The 19086-nt window shown below is 39.5% G+C and overlaps 1 protein-coding gene and 2 long non-coding RNA genes across 3 annotated transcripts in view; 2 read left to right on the top strand and 1 right to left on the bottom strand.

Annotated features, from left to right (window-relative positions):
* The window catches only part of OTOG (otogelin), a 563613-nt gene that overhangs the window by 466927 nt on the left and 77600 nt on the right, over positions 1 to 19086 (top strand). The window contains exons 42-43 of the mRNA XM_069768186.1: positions 11430 to 11470; positions 11570 to 11645. Coding sequence (XP_069624287.1) covers positions 11430 to 11470; positions 11570 to 11645 — 117 coding nt within the window. The remainder of the gene's footprint in view (positions 1 to 11429; positions 11471 to 11569; positions 11646 to 19086) is intronic.
* On the bottom strand, positions 837 to 1781 carry LOC138681005 (uncharacterized). Its single transcript, XR_011321871.1, has 3 exons — positions 1448 to 1781; positions 1128 to 1247; positions 837 to 946 (listed from the first exon to the last, which is right to left on the bottom strand). It is a non-coding gene; the product is annotated as an uncharacterized lncRNA (long non-coding RNA).
* On the top strand, positions 3107 to 4061 carry LOC138681006 (uncharacterized). The gene is made up of 3 exons (XR_011321872.1): positions 3107 to 3218; positions 3642 to 3818; positions 4013 to 4061. It is a non-coding gene; the product is annotated as an uncharacterized lncRNA (long non-coding RNA).

The following is a 19086-nucleotide window of genomic DNA, read 5'->3' as shown; positions in this document are numbered from 1 at the left end:
AACACTTCTGCACCCACGGGCGCTTCTCAGACAACCATGCATCCGGTACTCATCAATCACTGTGAAATAATGCAAAAATACATCTGTGTGCGGCTGTCGGCATCAACATTTTGCTATTATAAGTTTATGGTTCTGTAAAGAACACGCAACACATACAGAACTCACACACACACACACACACAAATACACACAACACACAACACGCACATATTATGAAAAATGACAATCATTGTATGTGATTTAAAAGACTTTAGTTAGATTTATCAGGGGTGATTTAGTTTGAAAGCACGCAGCTCCTCGGTAATGTCTGGTGTTGGACATGCATTTAACAGTCTTTCATATGTATCGCAGAAAGATTTTAGTTCCATCTGTGCGAGTTTGCTTTGAGCGTACTGCGCAGACATGTCAGTAAACATTTTGACATGGTCAGCATCCCACGAAGGACGACCTGTGTAAGGTGTATGTACAGCAACTTTTTGCTTTCTACCTACACGGCGCCGGGATACGGCGCGTTTCTTTAGAGGTAATACAGGGGCAAAAACGCTAGAAGAGCCTGCAAGAGCAGTATCTGCAGATTGCACAGTCTGGCACACAGGTATATTGAGGGGCTCTATGGGTGACCACATACCCTCGGAGAGCTGTTCAATTTCTCTGTTTTCAGGAGTAACTTGTGGTATGGCGTCTGTGCTATTGGCGGGCCGAGTTATGCGGGGCCTAGCGTTCTGCGCTGCACGTTTCTCTCTTGAAACGTTCGTATATTTCTGATGTGAAATCTTGGGGCTTGGATTCCCGGGTTGTTTTGGTGCCGCGTAGCATTCATCACGATCCACGACACAGATGGGCGAAAGAGATGTTGTTCGCACCGCCGTATTAGCTCTTTGTGGTTGATTCTCTTCAGCGCCGTAATTACGCCGGTGCAAAACTCGTTGCTGAAGAGGCGACGTATCTAAAAGAAAAGATACAAGTGGCGGTTAGCCGCGAAACGGCGCAAAATTGGAAAAGCTAAACGGCGACGCATAGCTATGATCATGCTTAATATTTGAAAAGTTAATGGGGACAGGTACCCATGAAATCATTGTAACAATATTTACATAAACCTGTATAGAGCAGTCCAGATATATACTTACAAGTATGAAGCGGGAATTGTCCCACAACAGCTCCTGGTTTAACGGGCGGCGCGATGCTCAAACTCGCAGAGGCGGGAATATTCTCTTTTTCAAGCTGTATTTTCCGGGCAACTAGATTAGCTGGTGTAAGTAAAAATATAACGATTAGCGAACACAGAATTGATTTTCTACACAAAACTGCAGCGTTGAGACGGATATATATATATATATATATATATATATATTCAAAAATGAATTTTCTGACAGTTAGCTAGCAGCTGTAAGTAAATATGAGTATTACACAAAAGTGAGAATCGACTGTATTTCAAGTGAACAGATACCTTTTCTATTCTTGAAACACCGGCGTAACGAGCTGCCGCGTCTTTTAGGCGCATCGGGTTTCGCTGAAGTTGCAGGGTTCTTGACATCTATGATCTCCACGTCTGAACCCAGCGTATCGCGTGGTTCGGGAACACACCAGTTTTCAGGCATATCGTCAGATGTCTCCGTGTCAGTATCTGTATGAGAAATTGCGCGTAGTTCGTGTTTACATACAAAGGATTAAAGCAACTGATATAGTATAATATAGTTTTACGGTATAAACATATTTGCGGTGTAAATTAATATAGCAAGACTTATGCCGCTATATATTAATAATTCAGTATTATATTGGTGGCTACCGCTATTATTTGTTTTATTAATTTAATCATATATTTATTATGACATAATTTGTGTAATACAATAGTTAATAGATGCTATAGTTTTATGCCATAAACAGTATATATTAACATAGATAATATATATATATATATATATATATATATATACATATATATATATATATTTAGCTTTCTTACATGTGATACATGAAAGATAAATATCTTTGTACCGTGTTACAATGACATTTTTCCCTATCTAAAAGCAAAAAGGTGCTCCTAATTACCCATGATGAGGTGAAGAGCAGGCCCATTATCGGCTAGCGGCTCCACGGCTTCAATGCGCTCATAATTCTGCGTTATGAAATTGTTGCGCCAATCGGGCGACATACACGGCTCTTAAATAAGAAAGAATGCATGAATATATAATTAATATAATTTACTTATAATATAATGACACAATCAGAATGAGTCAATACTCTGTACATTATACGCGTATAATACTGAGTTAATACATGCATTAATTGCATGTATGACTGTGTTCTGGTTGTTAACAGAAGGCGTGTGATGTGGCGTAACTGGGTGTGTTTCTGGGTGTTAACAGCTGAGTTGCTTTCTGACACTCAGGATAAATACAGCTGACTGTCCCACTACAGTACAACAGACATCCACCAGAAGCCAGACTAGGCTAAAAGAAGGACTATTCTAAATGTAAGTATATAAGACACTTGTCTTATTATTCGCAAATGCTTAATTATATTTAACTATGCATCTCTAAACCATAATTAAGGATGTTATTTGTTTAATAAGTTAGTGTTATACTGGAAGCTAACTGCATATTTAGTAGCGATGTATAATATAGTTTTTACTGTATAAGCCATATTTGTGGGACATAATTAATATAGAAAGGCTTATGGCTGGGCCATAACCACCATTGTTATCTGACATGTGCTAGCAATTAGTCACGGGTGCCGTATAATGCGGTTTTCCTGTAGGTGTGTTCACGGTGGGTGGTAATTTCTCTCTGAACAGTTGCGCTACTCTCTGAAAAATAAGTGTTTACTGTTTAATTTGCGGTCTAATATTATCAATGCCTGTAACGCATATTTTTGTAACGTAGTTTTAAACTGTATTTATTGGCGGAGCAGTTATAGATAAAACTTATCCCCTATTTATTTAAGATGGAAGCCCAATACCCTCGCGAGCAATGCAGCCCCCTTCTTGCAAGCACACAATTAGGTATTATACGCGTATAATGTACAGAATATTGACTCATTCTGATTGTGTCATTATATTATAAGTAAATTATATTAATTATATATTCATGCATTCTTTCTTATTTAAGAGCCGTGTATGTCGCCCGATTGGCGCAATAATTTCATAACGCAGAATTATGAGCGCATTGAAGCCGTGGAGCCGCTAGCCGATAATGGGCCTGCTCTTCACCTCATCATGGGTAATTAGGAGCACCTTTTTGCTTTTAGATAGGGAAAAATGTCATTGTAACACGGTACAAAGATATTTATTTTTCATGTATCACATGTAAGAAAGCTAAATATATATATATATATATATATATATATATATATATATATATATATTATCTATGTTAATATATACTGTTTATGGCATAAAACTATAGCATCTATTAACTATTGTATTACACAAATTATGTCATAATAAATATATGATTAAATTAATAAAACAAATAATAGCGGTATCCACCAATATAATACTGAATTATTAATATATAGCGGCATAAGTCTTGCTATATTAATTTACACCGCAAATATGTTTATACCGTAAAACTATATTATACTATATCAGTTGCTTTAATCCTTTGTATGTAAACACGAACTACGCGCAATTTCTCATACAGATACTGACACGGAGACATCTGACGATATGCCTGAAAACTGGTGTGTTCCCGAACCACGCGATACGCTGGGTTCAGACGTGGAGATCATAGATGTCAAGAACCCTGCAACTTCAGCGAAACCCGATGCGCCTAAAAGACGCGGCAGCTCGTTACGCCGGTGTTTCAAGAATAGAAAAGGTATCTGTTCACTTGAAATACAGTCGATTCTCACTTTTGTGTAATACTCATATTTACTTACAGCTGCTAGCTAACTGTCAGAAAATTCATTTTTGAATATATATATATATATATATATATCCGTCTCAACGCTGCAGTTTTGTGTAGAAAATCAATTCTGTGTTCGCTAATCGTTATATTTTTACTTACACCAGCTAATCTAGTTGCCCGGAAAATACAGCTTGAAAAAGAGAATATTCCCGCCTCTGCGAGTTTGAGCATCACGCCGCCCGTTAAACCAGGAGCTGTTGTGGGACAATTCCCGCTTCATACTTGTAAGTATATATCTGGACTGCTCTATACAGGTTTATGTAAATATTGTTACAATGATTTCATGGGTACCTGTCCCCATTAACTTTTCAAATATTACGCATGATCATAGCTATGCGTCGCCGTTTAGCTTTTCCAATTTTGCGCCGTTTCGCGGCTAACCGCCACTTGTATCTTTTCTTTTAGATACGTCGCCTCTTCAGCAACGAGTTTTGCACCGGCGTAATTACGGCGCTGAAGAGAATCAACCACAAAGAGCTAATACGGCGGTGCGAACAACATCTCTTTCGCCCATCTGTGTTGTGGATCGTGATGAATGCTACGCGGCACCAAAACAACCCGGGAATCCAAGCCCCAAGATTTCACATCAGAAATATACGAACGTTTCAAGAGAGAAACGTGCAGCGCAGAACGCTAGGCCTCGCATAACTCGGCCCGCCAATAGCACAGACGCCATACCACAAGTTACTCCTGAAAACAGAGAAATTGAACAGCTCTCCGAGGGTATGTGGTCACCCACAGAGCCCCTCAATATACCTGTGTGCCAGACTGTGCAATCTGCAGATACTGCTCTTGCAGGCTCTTCTAGCGTTTTTGCCCCTGTATTACCTCTAAAGAAACGCGCCGTATCCCGGCGCCGTGTAGGTAGAAAGCAAAAAGTTGCTGTACATACACCTTACACAGGTCGTCCTTCGTGGGATGCTGACCATGTCAAAATGTTTACTGACATGTCTGCGCAGTACGCTCAAAGCAAACTCGCACAGATGGAACTAAAATCTTTCTGCGATACATATGAAAGACTGTTAAATGCATGTCCAACACCAGACATTACCGAGGAGCTGCGTGCTTTCAAACTAAATCACCCCTGATAAATCTAACTAAAGTCTTTTAAATCACATACAATGATTGTCATTTTTCATAATATGTGCGTGTTGTGTGTTGTGTGTATTTGTGTGTGTGTGTGTGTGAGTTCTGTATGTGTTGCGTGTTCTTTACAGAACCATAAACTTATAATAGCAAAATGTTGATGCCGACAGCCGCACACAGATGTATTTTTGCATTATTTCACAGTGATTGATGAGTACCGGATGCATGGTTGTCTGAGAAGCGCCCGTGGGTGCAGAAGTGTTTGTGGCCCGCATATTAATAAAGTACAAAAAATCCCTGACCTATGTGGTCAGCATATTAATAAAGTGCAAAAACATGATAACATAAGTCCTAAATGAATAATAACCGCATATTAATAAAGTGCAAAAACATGATAACATAAGTCCTAAATGACTAATAATCGCATATTAATCATAAATAAGTCCTAAATGTCTATTTCTTGTGTGTGTTGTATGTGTTGTGTGTGTGGGTTCTGTGTGTTTGTTGTGTGTGGGTTCTGTGTTGTGTGTGTGTGTGTGTGTGTGTGTTCGTGCCTGTCTGCCCGCGATTTTACACAAAAACATTAAAAGTCTGTATATGTTAGATGTCTTTGAATAAAAAGGCGTCAAATTATAGACAGCACAGGCCCCTGTAAAATTAATATGTGCTAAAATAATGTAGAATTAAAGAAAGCTGGAATAATATATGGGAATGTGTCACACCCTTTTGAGATATCAAAAATACTATATGTGTACAGCATATTAATAAAGTGGAAAAATCACTGACCTATGTGGACCGCATATTAATAAAGTGCAAAAATCCCTGACCTATGTGGTCAGCATATTAATAAAGTGCAAAAACATGATAACATAAGTCCTAAATGACTAATAACCGCATATTAATAAAGTGCAAAAAATCCCTGACCTATGTGGTCAGCATATTAATAAAGTGCAAAAACATGATAACATAAGTCCTAAATGACTAATAACCGCATATTAATAAAGTGCAAAAAAATCCCTGACCTATGAAGTGCAAAAATCACTGACCTATGTGGCCCGCATATTAATAAAGTGCAAAAAATCATGTGTATTTGTTGTGTGTGTGTTGTTTGTGTGTGTGTGTCGCATGTGTTGTATGTGTTCTGTATGTTGTGTGTGTGTATGTTTGTCGTGTGTGTTGTATGTGTTGTGTGTGTTTTGTATGTTATGTGTGTTTGTTGTGTGTGAGTTCTGTGTTGTGTGTGTGTGTTCGTGCCTGACCTATGTGGTCAGCATATTAATAAAGTGCAAAAACATGATAACATAAGTCCTAAATGACTAATAACCGCATATTAATAAAGTGCAAAAAATCCCTGACCTATGACAAAAAGCTAATATAATATAAACCAAAGATATAAAAAGAATGCTGAATTTTTACTAAACAGGTTGCTGCAGAATAAAAATGTCACAGCATGGAATAATAATGCTGAATTTATTTTCAAAGGATATTAGTAAGGCCGCGAACCAATAAATGATTTTACAATATTGTGTTATAAATCCCTTATAAATGAGAATGTGTTATAAATATCATATAAAAGTTGTGAAATTAATGTGTGATAAAATACATTAACTTACAGTTACAGTAAGGCAGTTAACTTACAGGGTTACAGTCTGTTTAGAAAGGATCGTAAAAATCGGAGAGGAGGAGGGGTTTGTCTCTATGTAAAGTCTTGTCTAAAGTCCACTTTAAGGGAGGATATTAGCGAAGGAAATGAGGATGTCGAGTCCATATGGGTCGAAATTCATGGAGGGAAAAATGGTAACAAAATTCTCATTGGGGTCTGTTACAAACCCCCAAATATAACAGAAACCATGGAAAGTCTACTTCTAAAGCAGATAGATGAAGCTGCAACCCATAATGAGGTCCTGGTTATGGGGGACTTTAACTACCCGGATATTAACTGGGAAACAGAAACCTGTGAAACCCATAAAGGCAACAGGTTTCTGCTAATAACCAAGAAAAATTATCTTTCACAATTGGTGCAGAATCCAACCAGAGGAGCAGCACTTTTAGACCTAATACTATCTAATAGACCTGACAGAATAACAAATCTGCAGGTGGTTGGGCATTTAGGAAATAGCGACCACAATATTGTGCAGTTTCACCTGTCTTTCACTAGGGGGACTTGTCAGGGAGTCACAAAAACATTGAACTTTAGGAAGGCAAAGTTTGAACAGCTTAGAGATGCCCTTAATCTGGTAGACTGGGACAATATCCTCAGAAATAAGAATACAGATAATAAATGGGAAATGTTTAAGAACATCCTAAATAGGCAGTGTAAGCGGTTTATACCTTGTGGGAATAAAAGGACTAGAAATAGGAAAAACCCAATGTGGCTAAACAAAGAAGTAAGACAGGCAATTAACAGTAAAAAGAAAGCATTTGCACTACTAAAGCAGGATGGCACCATTGAAGCTCTAAAAAACTATAGGGAGAAAAATACTTTATCTAAAAAACTAATTAAAGCTGCCAAAAAGGAAACAGAGAAGCACATTGCTAAGGAGAGTAAAACTAATCCCAAACTGTTCTTCAACTATATCAATAGTAAAAGAATAAAAGCTGAAAATGTAGGCCCCTTAAAAAATAGTGAGGAAAGAATGGTTGTAGATGACGAGGAAAAAGCTAACATATTAAACACCTTCTTCTCCACGGTATTCACGGTGGAAAATGAAATGCTAGGTGAAATCCCAAGAAACAATGAAAACCCTATATTAAGGGTCACCAATCTAACCCAAGAAGAGGTGCGAAACCGGCTAAATAAGATTAAAATAGATAAATCTCCGGGTCCGGATGGCATACACCCACGAGTACTAAGGGAACTAAGTAATGTAATAGATAAACCATTATTTCTTATTTTTAGGGACTCTATAGCGACAGGATCTGTTCCGCAGGACTGGCGCATAGCAAATGTGGTGCCAATATTCAAAAAGAGCTCTAAAAGTGAACCTGGAAATTATAGGCCAGTAAGTCTAACCTCTATTGTTGGTAAAATATTTGAAGGGTTTCTGAGGGATGTTATTCTGGATTATCTCAATGAGAATAACTGTTTAACTCCATATCAGCATGGGTTTATGAGAAATCGCTCCTGTCAAACCAATCTAATCAGTTTTTATGAAGAGGTAAGCTATAGGCTGGACCACGGTGAGTCATTGGACGTGGTATATCTCGATTTTTCCAAAGCGTTTGATACCGTGCCGCACAAGAGGTTGGTACACAAAATGAGAATGCTTGGTCTGGGGGAAAATGTGTGTAAATGGGTTAGTAACTGGCTTAGTGATAGAAAGCAGAGGGTGGTTATAAATGGTATAGTCTCTAACTGGGTCGCTGTGACCAGTGGGGTACCGCAGGGGTCAGTATTGGGACCTGTTCTCTTCAACATATTCATTAATGATCTGGTAGAAGGTTTACACAGTAAAATATCGATATTTGCAGATGATACAAAACTATGTAAAGCAGTTAATACAAGAGAAGATAGTATTCTGCTACAGATGGATCTGGATAAGTTGGAAACTTGGGCTGAAAGGTGGCAGATGAGGTTTAACAATGATAAATGTAAGGTTATACACATGGGAAGAAGGAATCAATATCACCATTACACACTGAACGGGAAACCACTGGGTAAATCTGACAGGGAGAAGGACTTGGGGATCCTAGTTAATGATAAACTTACCTGGAGCAGCCAGTGCCAGGCAGCAGCTGCCAAGGCAAACAGGATCATGGGGTGCATTAAAAGAGGTCTGGATACACATGATGAGAGCATTATACTGCCTCTGTACAAATCCCTAGTTAGACCGCACATGGAGTACTGTGTCCAGTTTTGGGCACCGGTGCTCATGAAGGATATAATGGAACTAGAGAGAGTACAAAGGAGGGCAACAAAATTAATAAAGGGGATGGGAGAACTACAATACCCAGACAGATTAGCGAAATTAGGATTATTTAGTCTAGAAAAAAGACGACTGAGGGGCGATCTAATAACCATGTATAAGTATATAAGGGGACAATACAAATATCTCGCTGAGGATCTGTTTATACCAAGGAAGGTGACGGGCACAAGGGGGCATTCTTTGCGTCTGGAGGAGAGAAGGTTTTTCCACCAACATAGAAGAGGATTCTTTACTGTTAGGGCAGTGAGAATCTGGAATTGCTTGCCTGAGGAGGTGGTGATGGCGAACTCAGTCGAGGGGTTCAAGAGAGGCCTGGATGTCTTCCTGGAGCAGAACAATATTGTATCATACAATTATTAGGTTCTGTAGAAGGACGTAGATCTGGGGATTTATTATGATGGAATATAGGCTGAACTGGATGGACAAATGTCTTTTTTCGGCCTTACTAACTATGTTACTATGTTACTATGTAGAATTAAAGAACGCTGGAATAATATCTGCGGATGCGGCAGCGCTAAAAGTTGTAAATTTGTTTCTTACGTGTTTTGGTGCAGCCAAGAAGATTTTTTTATGCAGATTTTATATAAAATGCGGGCGAAAATAGTTAATATTGGTGTATTTTCATACACTTATCAAAACTTTGGGTTTCTACATAATTTTCTATTTATATGGGCTATGTAGCATTACTATTCAGTTGCATTCTGAGATATATATATTAATGTACACTCTGCACGCCATCATGCCTGAACAAAACAGAAATGTAGATTTTTTTGCGAATTTATTAAAAAGAAAAACTGAAATATCACATGGACATAAGTATTCAGACCCTTTGCACAGTATTGAGTGCAATATTACACTCAGTCATGCCGGCGATCTGCAGTAATTCAATATAAAATGGCTATTTTCATCATGTGATAAAATAATGCAGAATTAATGTTCATCGTGTCGTTATCAGATACCGCAAAGATGCATTTGTCAGCATCATGCTGTTAGCTAACTTAAAATTTGAGATGCTGTTTTATTGTGAGAAATAACATTTATATTCATATAAAACACACTGCTTCTTACTTGCTTGTGTTGTAACATTGGTGCATATTATATATATATATATATATATATATATATATATATATATATATATATATATATATATATATATATATATATATATATATATATATATAAAATAAGTTGTCCAGTAACTTTTCTGTTTGTGTATATAAGGCAGCCACAAGGAGAAAATCTGCTACACTGTGAATAAACACAGCTTACAATTTACTGTTAATGTTCAAATACAAATTACAAATAAGTTTTCTAAGGAAGCGAATACAAAAACAAATAGACAGCTACAGGAAACAATAACTTTTCTGTTTGTGTAAATGAACATTTATTGGGAAAGCGAATACACCAGCAACTGACCTAGGTGTTATAAACCCCTGACCCGCAGATAACCCTACCATTTAGTTAATGTTCAGTAGGGCCGCAAATAAACAGCTTGGTGTGTTTTAAGTTCTCCACTATATGAATACACTGTGAATAAAACACAGCTAACAGAATCAAACTCGGGCTACGTATAAAATCTAATATAAAACAAATGAGAAAGGTGTTATAAACCACGTGTAAAATAAATACACGAGTAGGCTATAATTATAAACATGTGTTATTCCACAAATACGGGAATAATATCAAAATGCAGCAAATTAAACTATATTAAACGATATCAAAAGGGGAAATCAAACCAGGAGGGACAGCTGGATACCAGCCGTCAGACAAGGAGAGGGGAGGGGTTACACATTTTGATACACTTTGATAGGGGGCGGGGCACCTGTCAGATTGAGTTTGACGGATCATGGCTATTATACACTACTTACAAGAATATAACTACTATAATACTGCTCCCTATGTACAAGAATATAACTACTATAATACTGCTCCCTATATACAAGAATAGAACTACTATAATACTGCTCCTATGTACAAGAATATAACTACTATAATACTGCTCCTATGTACAGGAATATAACTACTATAATACTGCCCCTATGTACAAGAATATAACTACTATAATACTGCCCCTATGTACAAGAATATAACTACTATAATACTGCCCCTATGTACAAGAATATAACTACTATAATACTGCTCCCTATGTACAAGAATATAACTACTATAATACTGCCCCTATGTACAAGAATATAACTACTATAATACTGCTCCCTATGTACAAGAATATAACTACTATAATACTGCTCCCTATATACAAGAATATAACTACTATAATACTGCCCCTATGTACAAGAATATAACTACTATAATACTGCTCCTATATACAAGAATATAACTACTATAATACTGCCCCTATGTACAAGAATATAACTACTATAATACTGCCCCTATGTACAATAATATAACTACTATAATACTGCCCGTATGTACAAGAATGTAGCAGCTGTAATAGTGCTCCCTGTGGTTATAACTTGCACTGTCGGATTTCCTTTGCTATCTGCAGAATGTTCCTGTGACAGAGTGCAGAAGCCGGATTGTAATGTGGTGAGTGCTCCTTCTCTTTGGTTGGTAACTTTCTGCCATTTTAGTTATTACATAGGAGCTGCCATTTTTACATCTTATTCAGTTTGTTCCTTTTTTTAGGGAGAAATATTAGAGGTCGATAACAAATTTTCCAACTCTTCCGGGAATGTGTGTAACTGCACGATACATAAATGTGGTAAGTCCGTTTGTGAGATATCTCTGACTTATGGGGTAGTAATTCGCCTTCATGGGGTCAGTTCTAGGCTCATATGTGCTGTGCCATCGTCCGCGGCTAAGCAGAGAATCGGCTTTATCTGCCGTGCCTGGTCCCCAGGTTTCATTTCCTCAACCTCTATGTATGTCCGTAAGTCCACCGTCTTATGGAGAATCATGGTCTCAGGCCTTCAGGATTCTTATTTTTTAAAGTCTTTATTTTCCTTTTTACCAATATCGCAAAATAATAAACAATGGCAACAATTAGAACGACACAAATGATGTCAGAAGCATCATCAATGACAATGTTCATGAAAATCTCGTCAATCAGAAGATGGACGTTCATGTAGACACTTTGACCTGAGTATATTCGACCTCTAATTCTGGATCATTATCGTGAATTGTATGGGAAACATTAACAACAAATCAAGAATCCAGAATGATATCCCCATACACGGCATACATACAGCCACATATACACCACGCAATCATACGGGTCCCCGTGGCCATCCACTGCGCTCCTTCGATATGGCAACACTCTCCGCCATCTCATCAAATTCATAAGCTCATATCCTATTCGTATTGAGAACGTTATATAGGGGCGTATATTTGATGATTAATAGCAGCCAGAGCATATCCATGGATTTCTATGCCAGTATAATTATTTTTCTGGTGCCGAAAAAGTGGAATCTAAACAAAGAGTCTGTGATGGGAGCCATCAATGAGCTCAGGTATAACACCCAGAAGGCACATTTTAGGGGACAACACCCTAGGGAATCCAAAATGTTCATGAAGAAACAGTAGTAGTTCAAACCAGAATGGAAGAATTTTTGGACCAAACTGAGGGAAGACAATGAAACCACAAATCATTCAAAGCCATCCAAAACCTCCTCAACCTAAACTCTGCTTAGACATTTTGACTGGATCAATCAGTCCTTAGCCCTCACCACAGAGGAATGAACTGTATCTCCCACCTCTCCCCACTCCTCCATTGTCAAGTCCAGTCCATCCACCACCCATTTCACATAAGCCCCTCTCACATAAGCTGACTGGAGAATGTGCTTGTGTGAGAGGTTTATGGAAATCAAAGGATCTCAAGAACTCCAGTTTGGAAAAGACCAGGAAAACTTGAGTGGCTCCAAGCTGACGGCGTTCGATGTTGTCATGATCTGTACTTTTTTCCCTGCCCTGTATTTTGTATAATATGTCATGATGTGATGCGACTTCTCTTTCGTTGTATTTACTGTACATTTTGCAATCTCATGGGATGTATGTAACTTAACCTGTCTCCTTCCCCCAATACTTGCAGCCCTGAGCTATAATGTAACTAAGCTTTGTCAACACCACTAGTGAAGGAATAGCCATTGTTCCTCACAGCAGGTGGCTAGTCAAATGCACATACTGGATAGACTAAGCGGAGCCGACCAGTCTAGAATCTTCTGGTGGACCCAACCATTGAATAGAAGGTGTGACCCCTACCCCCTTTATGGGCTGATCCCAGGAGCTCAGACAATCCATTCTTATTTTTGAGATCAGATGTGAGTTGACGCTTGAAGGAGAAGCAGTGGGGATTCTTAGCTGAGGCAAGACCCCACGTCCATCTGTGACTGCGGAAGCGAATGGGGCGAGACTTGAGCTGAGGACATATCTCGTCGTTCGTGGGATTGTTTTGGGATCCCTTGGACTCATGTGGACTATTGCTTTGTTAGCTGGCACAAGGATTATCGGGAGGTGCCCCCGAATCTGTTCCGCTGGACTAATTGTGGACTCTGTAGATCTACCTGTATGTGTTGTTCCAGCGTTCTTGATAATAAATCTGTTGAATCATCCCTCGGCCTGTTGTCCCTTCTTGCTCTGCCGTACACACCGTCACAGATGTATAGGAATATAGCAGTATCCGGAACCCCATATCTAACATAGTAACATAGTTAGTAAGGCCGAAAAAAGACATTTGTCCATCCAGTTCAGCCTATATTCCATCATAATAAATACCCAGATCTACGTCCTTCTACAGAACATAATTGTATGATACAATATTGTTCTGCTCCAGGAAGACATCCAGGCCTCTCTTGAACCCCTCGACTGAGTTCGCCATCACCACCTCCTCAGGCAAGCAATTCCAGATTCTCACTGCCCTAACAGTAAAGAATCCTCTTCTATGTTGGTGGAAAAACCTTCTCTCCTCCAGACGCAAAGAATGCCCCCTTGTGCCCGTCACCTTCCTTGGTATAAACAGATCCTCAGCGAGATATTTGTATTGTCCCCTTATATACTTATACATAGTTATTAGATCGCCCCTCAGTCGTCTTTTTTCTAGACTAAATAATCCTAATTTCGCTAATCTATCTGGGTATTGTAGTTCTCCCATCCCCTTTATTAATTTTGTTGCCCTCCTTTGTACTCTCTCTAGTTCCATTATATCCTTCCTGAGCACCGGTGCCCAAAACTGGACACAGTACTCCATGTGCGGTCTAACTAGGGATTTGTACAGAGGCAGTATAATGCTCTCATCATGTGTATCCAGACCTCTTTTAATGCACCCCATGATCCTGTTTGCCTTGGCAGCTGCTGCCTGGCACTGGCTGCTCCAGGTAAGTTTATCATTAACTAGGATCCCCAAGTCCTTCTCCCTGTCAGATTTACCCAGTGGTTTCCCATTCAGTGTGTAATGGTGACATTGATTCCTTCTTCCCATGTGTATAACCTTACATTTATCATTGTTAAACCTCATCTGCCACCTTTCAGCCCAAGTTTCCAACTTATCCAGATCCATCTGTAGCAGAATACTATCTTCTCTTGTATTAACTGCTTTACATAGTTTTGTATCATCTGCAAATATCGATATTTTACTGTGTAAACCTTCTACCAGATCATTAATGAATATGTTGAAGAGAACAGGTCCCAATACTGACCCCTGCGGTACCCCACTGGTCACAGCGACCCAGTTAGAGACTATACCATTTATAACCACCCTCTGCTTTCTATCACTAAGCCATTTACTAACCCATTTACACACAATTTCCCCCAGACCAAGCATTCTCATTTTGTGTACCAACCTCTTGTGCGGCACGGTATCAAACGCTTTGGAAAAATCGAGATATACCACGTCCAATGACTCACCGTGGTCCAGCCTATAGCTTACCTCTTCATAAAAACTGATTAGATTGGTTTGACAGGAGCGATTTCTCATAAACCCATGCTGATATGGAGTTAAACAGTTATTCTCATTGAGATAATCCAGAATAACATCCCTCAGAAACCCTTCAAATATTTTACCAACAATAGAGGTTAGACTTACTGGCCTATAATTTCCAGGTTCACTTTTAGAGCCCTTTTTGAATATTGGCACCACATTTGCTATGCGCCAATCCTGCGGAACAGACCCTGTCGCTATAGAGTCCCTAAAAATAAGAAATAATGGTTTATCTATTACATTACTTAGTTCTCTTAGTACTCGTGGGTGTATGCCATCCGGACCCGGAGATTTATCTATTTTAATCTTATTTAGCCGGTTTCGCACCTCTTCTTGGGTTAGATTGGTGACCCTTAATATAGGGTTTTCATTGTTTCTTGGGATTTCACCTAGCATTTCATTTTCCACCGTGAATACCGTGGAGAAGAAGGTGTTTAATATGTTAGCTTTTTCCTCGTCATCTACAACCATTCTTTCCTCACTATTTTTTAAGGGGCCTACATTTTCAGTTTTTATTCTTTTACTATTGATATAGTTGAAGAACAGTTTGGGATTAGTTTTACTCTCCTTAGCAATGTGCTTCTCTGTTTCCTTTTTGGCAGCTTTAATTAGTTTTTTAGATAAAGTATTTTTCTCCCTATAGTTTTTTAGAGCTTCAATGGTGCCATCCTGCTTTAGTAGTGCAAATGCTTTCTTTTTACTGTTAATTGCCTGTCTTACTTCTTTGTTTAGCCACATTGGGTTTTTCCTATTTCTAGTCCTTTTATTCCCACAAGGTATAAACCGCTTACACTGCCTATTTAGGATGTTCTTAAACATTTCCCATTTATTATCTGTATTCTTATTTCTGAGGATATTGTCCCAGTCTACCAGATTAAGGGCATCTCTAAGCTGGTCAAACTTTGCCTTCCTAAAGTTCAGTGTTTTTGTGACTCCCTGACAAGTCCCCCTAGTGAAAGACAGGTGAAACTGCACAATATTGTGGTCGCTATTTCCTAAATGCCCAACCACCTGCAGATTTGTTATTCTGTCAGGTCTATTAGATAGTATTAGGTCTAAAAGTGCTGCTCCTCTGGTTGGATTCTGCACCAATTGTGAAAGATAATTTTTCTTGGTTATTAGCAGAAACCTGTTGCCTTTATGGGTTTCACAGGTTTCTGTTTCCCAGTTAATATCCGGGTAGTTAAAGTCCCCCATAACCAGGACCTCATTATGGTTTGCAGCTTCATCTATCTGCTTTAGAAGTAGACTTTCCATGGTTTCTGTTATATTTGGGGGTTTGTAACAGACCCCAATGAGAATTTTGTTACCATTTTTCCCTCCATGAATTTCGACCCATATGGACTCGACATCCTCATTTCCTTCGCTAATATCCTCCCTTAAAGTGGACTTTAGACAAGACTTTACATAGAGACAAACCCCTCCTCCTCTCCGATTTTTACGATCCTTTCTAAACAGACTGTAACCCTGTAAGTTAACTGCCCAGTCATAGCTTTCATCTAACCATGTCTCGGTTATTCCCACTATGTCAAAGTTACCTGTAGATATTTCTGCTTCTAGTTCTTCCATCTTGTTTGTCAGGCTTCTGGCGTTTGCGAGCATGCAGTTTAGAGGATTTTGTTTTGTTCCAATCTCCTCGCTGTGGATTGTTTTAGAAATGTTCTTACCTCCCTTCTGAGTATGTTTTCCTGGATCTTCTTTGTTCAAGTCTAATGTTTTTCTTCCCGTCCCCTCTTCTTCTAGTTTAACGCCCTCGAGATGAGTGTAGCGAGTTTTCTGGCGAATGTGTGTTTCCCAGGTTTGTTGAGGTGTAGTCCGTCTCTGGCGAGGAGTCCATCGTACAAGTAATTCACACCGTGGTCCAGGAATCCGAATCCTTGTTGTCTGCACCATCGTCTTAGCCAGTTGTTTGCATCAAGGATCCTGTTCCATCTCCTGGTGCCATGCCCGTCTACTGGAAGGATAGAAGAAAAAACTACCTGTGCATCCAGTTCCTTTACTTTCTTCCCCAACTCTTCAAAGTCTTTGCAGATTGTCGGTAGGTCCTTCCTTGCCGTGTCATTGGTGCCAACATGTATCAGAAGAAATGGGTGGACGTCTTTGGAGCTGAAGAGCTTTGGTATCCTATCGGTCACATCCTTGATCATCGCACCTGGAAGGCAGCATACTTCTCTTGCAGTTATGTCCGGTCTGCAGATGGCTGCTTCTGTGCCTCTCAGTAGTGAGTCTCCCACCACCACCACTCTTCGTTGCTTCTTGGCTGTACTTTTTGCTGTCACTTGTTGCTGTGTGCCCTTTTCTTTTTTGCTTGCTGGTATTGCTTCATCCTTAGATGTGCCATCTTCATCCTCTACAAAGATTTGATATCGGTTCTTCAGTTGTGTGGTTGGTGATTTCTCCATGGTCTTCTTGCTTCTTTTGGTCACATGCTTCCACTCATCTGCTTTTGGAGGTTCTCTGACACTTTTTTCACCTTCTGTGACCAGTAGAGATGCTTCTGTTCTGTCTAGAAAGTCTTCATTCTCTTTGATGAGTTTCAAAGTTGCTATTCTTTCTTCCAGACCCCGCACCTTTTCTTCTAAAAGGGCCACTAGTCTACACTTCTGACAGGTGAAATTTAATTCTTCTTCTGGTCGATCTGTGAACATGTAGCACATGCTGCAGCTCACCATGTAGGTTGTCACATCTGCCATGTTGCTCCTAGATCCTGCTGACTTGCTGTGTGTTTTCCTTCTTGTGTAATCTACTCAGCCAAGCTCTCTTGCATTAATGTCCTACAGGCAAAAATTCAAGCTTGAATCTAGTTTGGAAATCCTCAAAAGGGAGCAATTCACATGTACATAAGAAAACATGAAAGGCAAATTTGTCATAAATAATAATAATTTTTATTTCTGTAGGGCCACCATATTCCGTAGCACTTTACAATTAGGTAGGGACATGTACAGACGATAAAGACTTTACAAAGTAACAGATAGTTACAGGAGAACTGAGGGTCCTGATCACAAGCTATAATCTTTAAGGAAAGAGGGGGGTGGCCACAAGAGGTTTAACAAGCTGTCCTGTACAGCCGGCCATCATTGTAATAAATAAGGCCTTTCAAATAATGCTGATTCTGAGGAAAATTTTGAAAGAGGGAACAGGGAGGAGTTAGATCAGTGAGTTGAGGTGATAGGCCTTGTCAAATATCACAGCGCTGAACCCACCCTGGTGTTACCTTTTTGTCACAAACAACCTTCTGTTACCCCCTATTGTCAGGACAATTACGCGATTAACAGACTATCAACAGAGGAGGCTGCAGCTGTTTCCAGTAATAGGCTTAGAACTAACAGTGAGCGTATGGTATGTACACCTCTGATTCCAACACATGGAATATGTGTCACGATTCCCCTGACCGCTGTCACCAATTGGTCAGGATTCACACCGTGACCGTCACCCCTACGTCACGGATTGAGGTGACTTTAGGCCAACAGACGGCTATCACATGTGCAGGGGGGCCTATCTTAGTTATCCCTCCACTCCACGATGTGATGAAAAACCCACACACAAGGCTATTGACCTCTTAGCTTACAGCAGGGGCTTATTCTAGGTATCCCACTGCTTTCAATATACCACAACCTGCAGGGATTTATGTATATCCCGCTTACAGTTCCACTTAACACTTGCAGCTCTCTGGCGCCCCCCTTACTCTCAGGTCAGATTAGGTACTGCACCCTGGGTAATTAGTCGCCAGAAAGGCTGCCTGCTATGTACTGGCTATTGGGCACGCTGCAGCGACGCGATAACTACTCCCACTCAGGCAGGAACAATAATTATCAATGCCGCAGTCGCTATAATGCCACCCAACTACCCGGTACAAAACGTATGCTGCCACCAGCTTCGATTAAACGGGTCCGAAGCTAACCCAACACAGTAGCGTAATTCTCTTCAAGAGACTTAGGGTACGGTTTAGAACAGGAGAATGAACTAACATATAATAGTATATCCCATTGAAAAATTAGGCAGTGCTTTATCAAAAATATTTTATAAAGATGTTACAAATGAGACAATTGCAAATATGTACAAGGGTAATTATAACATAAAGGGAATAAATGAGAAAAGATAACACTCACATGTTCAAAACATTGCAGGCAACCAGGCTAGTGAAGTTTTCCATATGTCCCAGCTCATTAGGACGGGCTGCTGGCTTCAGGAGAAGACAAGAAGTCCAGAAGAAGAAATCAAGCAGAGAGCC

This window comes from Ranitomeya imitator, chromosome 5, assembly GCF_032444005.1.
Source record: "Ranitomeya imitator isolate aRanImi1 chromosome 5, aRanImi1.pri, whole genome shotgun sequence".
Taxonomy (NCBI): Eukaryota; Metazoa; Chordata; class Amphibia; order Anura; family Dendrobatidae; genus Ranitomeya; species Ranitomeya imitator.
The sequence above is the reverse complement of the archived record's forward strand: the minus strand, read 5'-3'. Positions and strand labels throughout refer to the sequence as shown.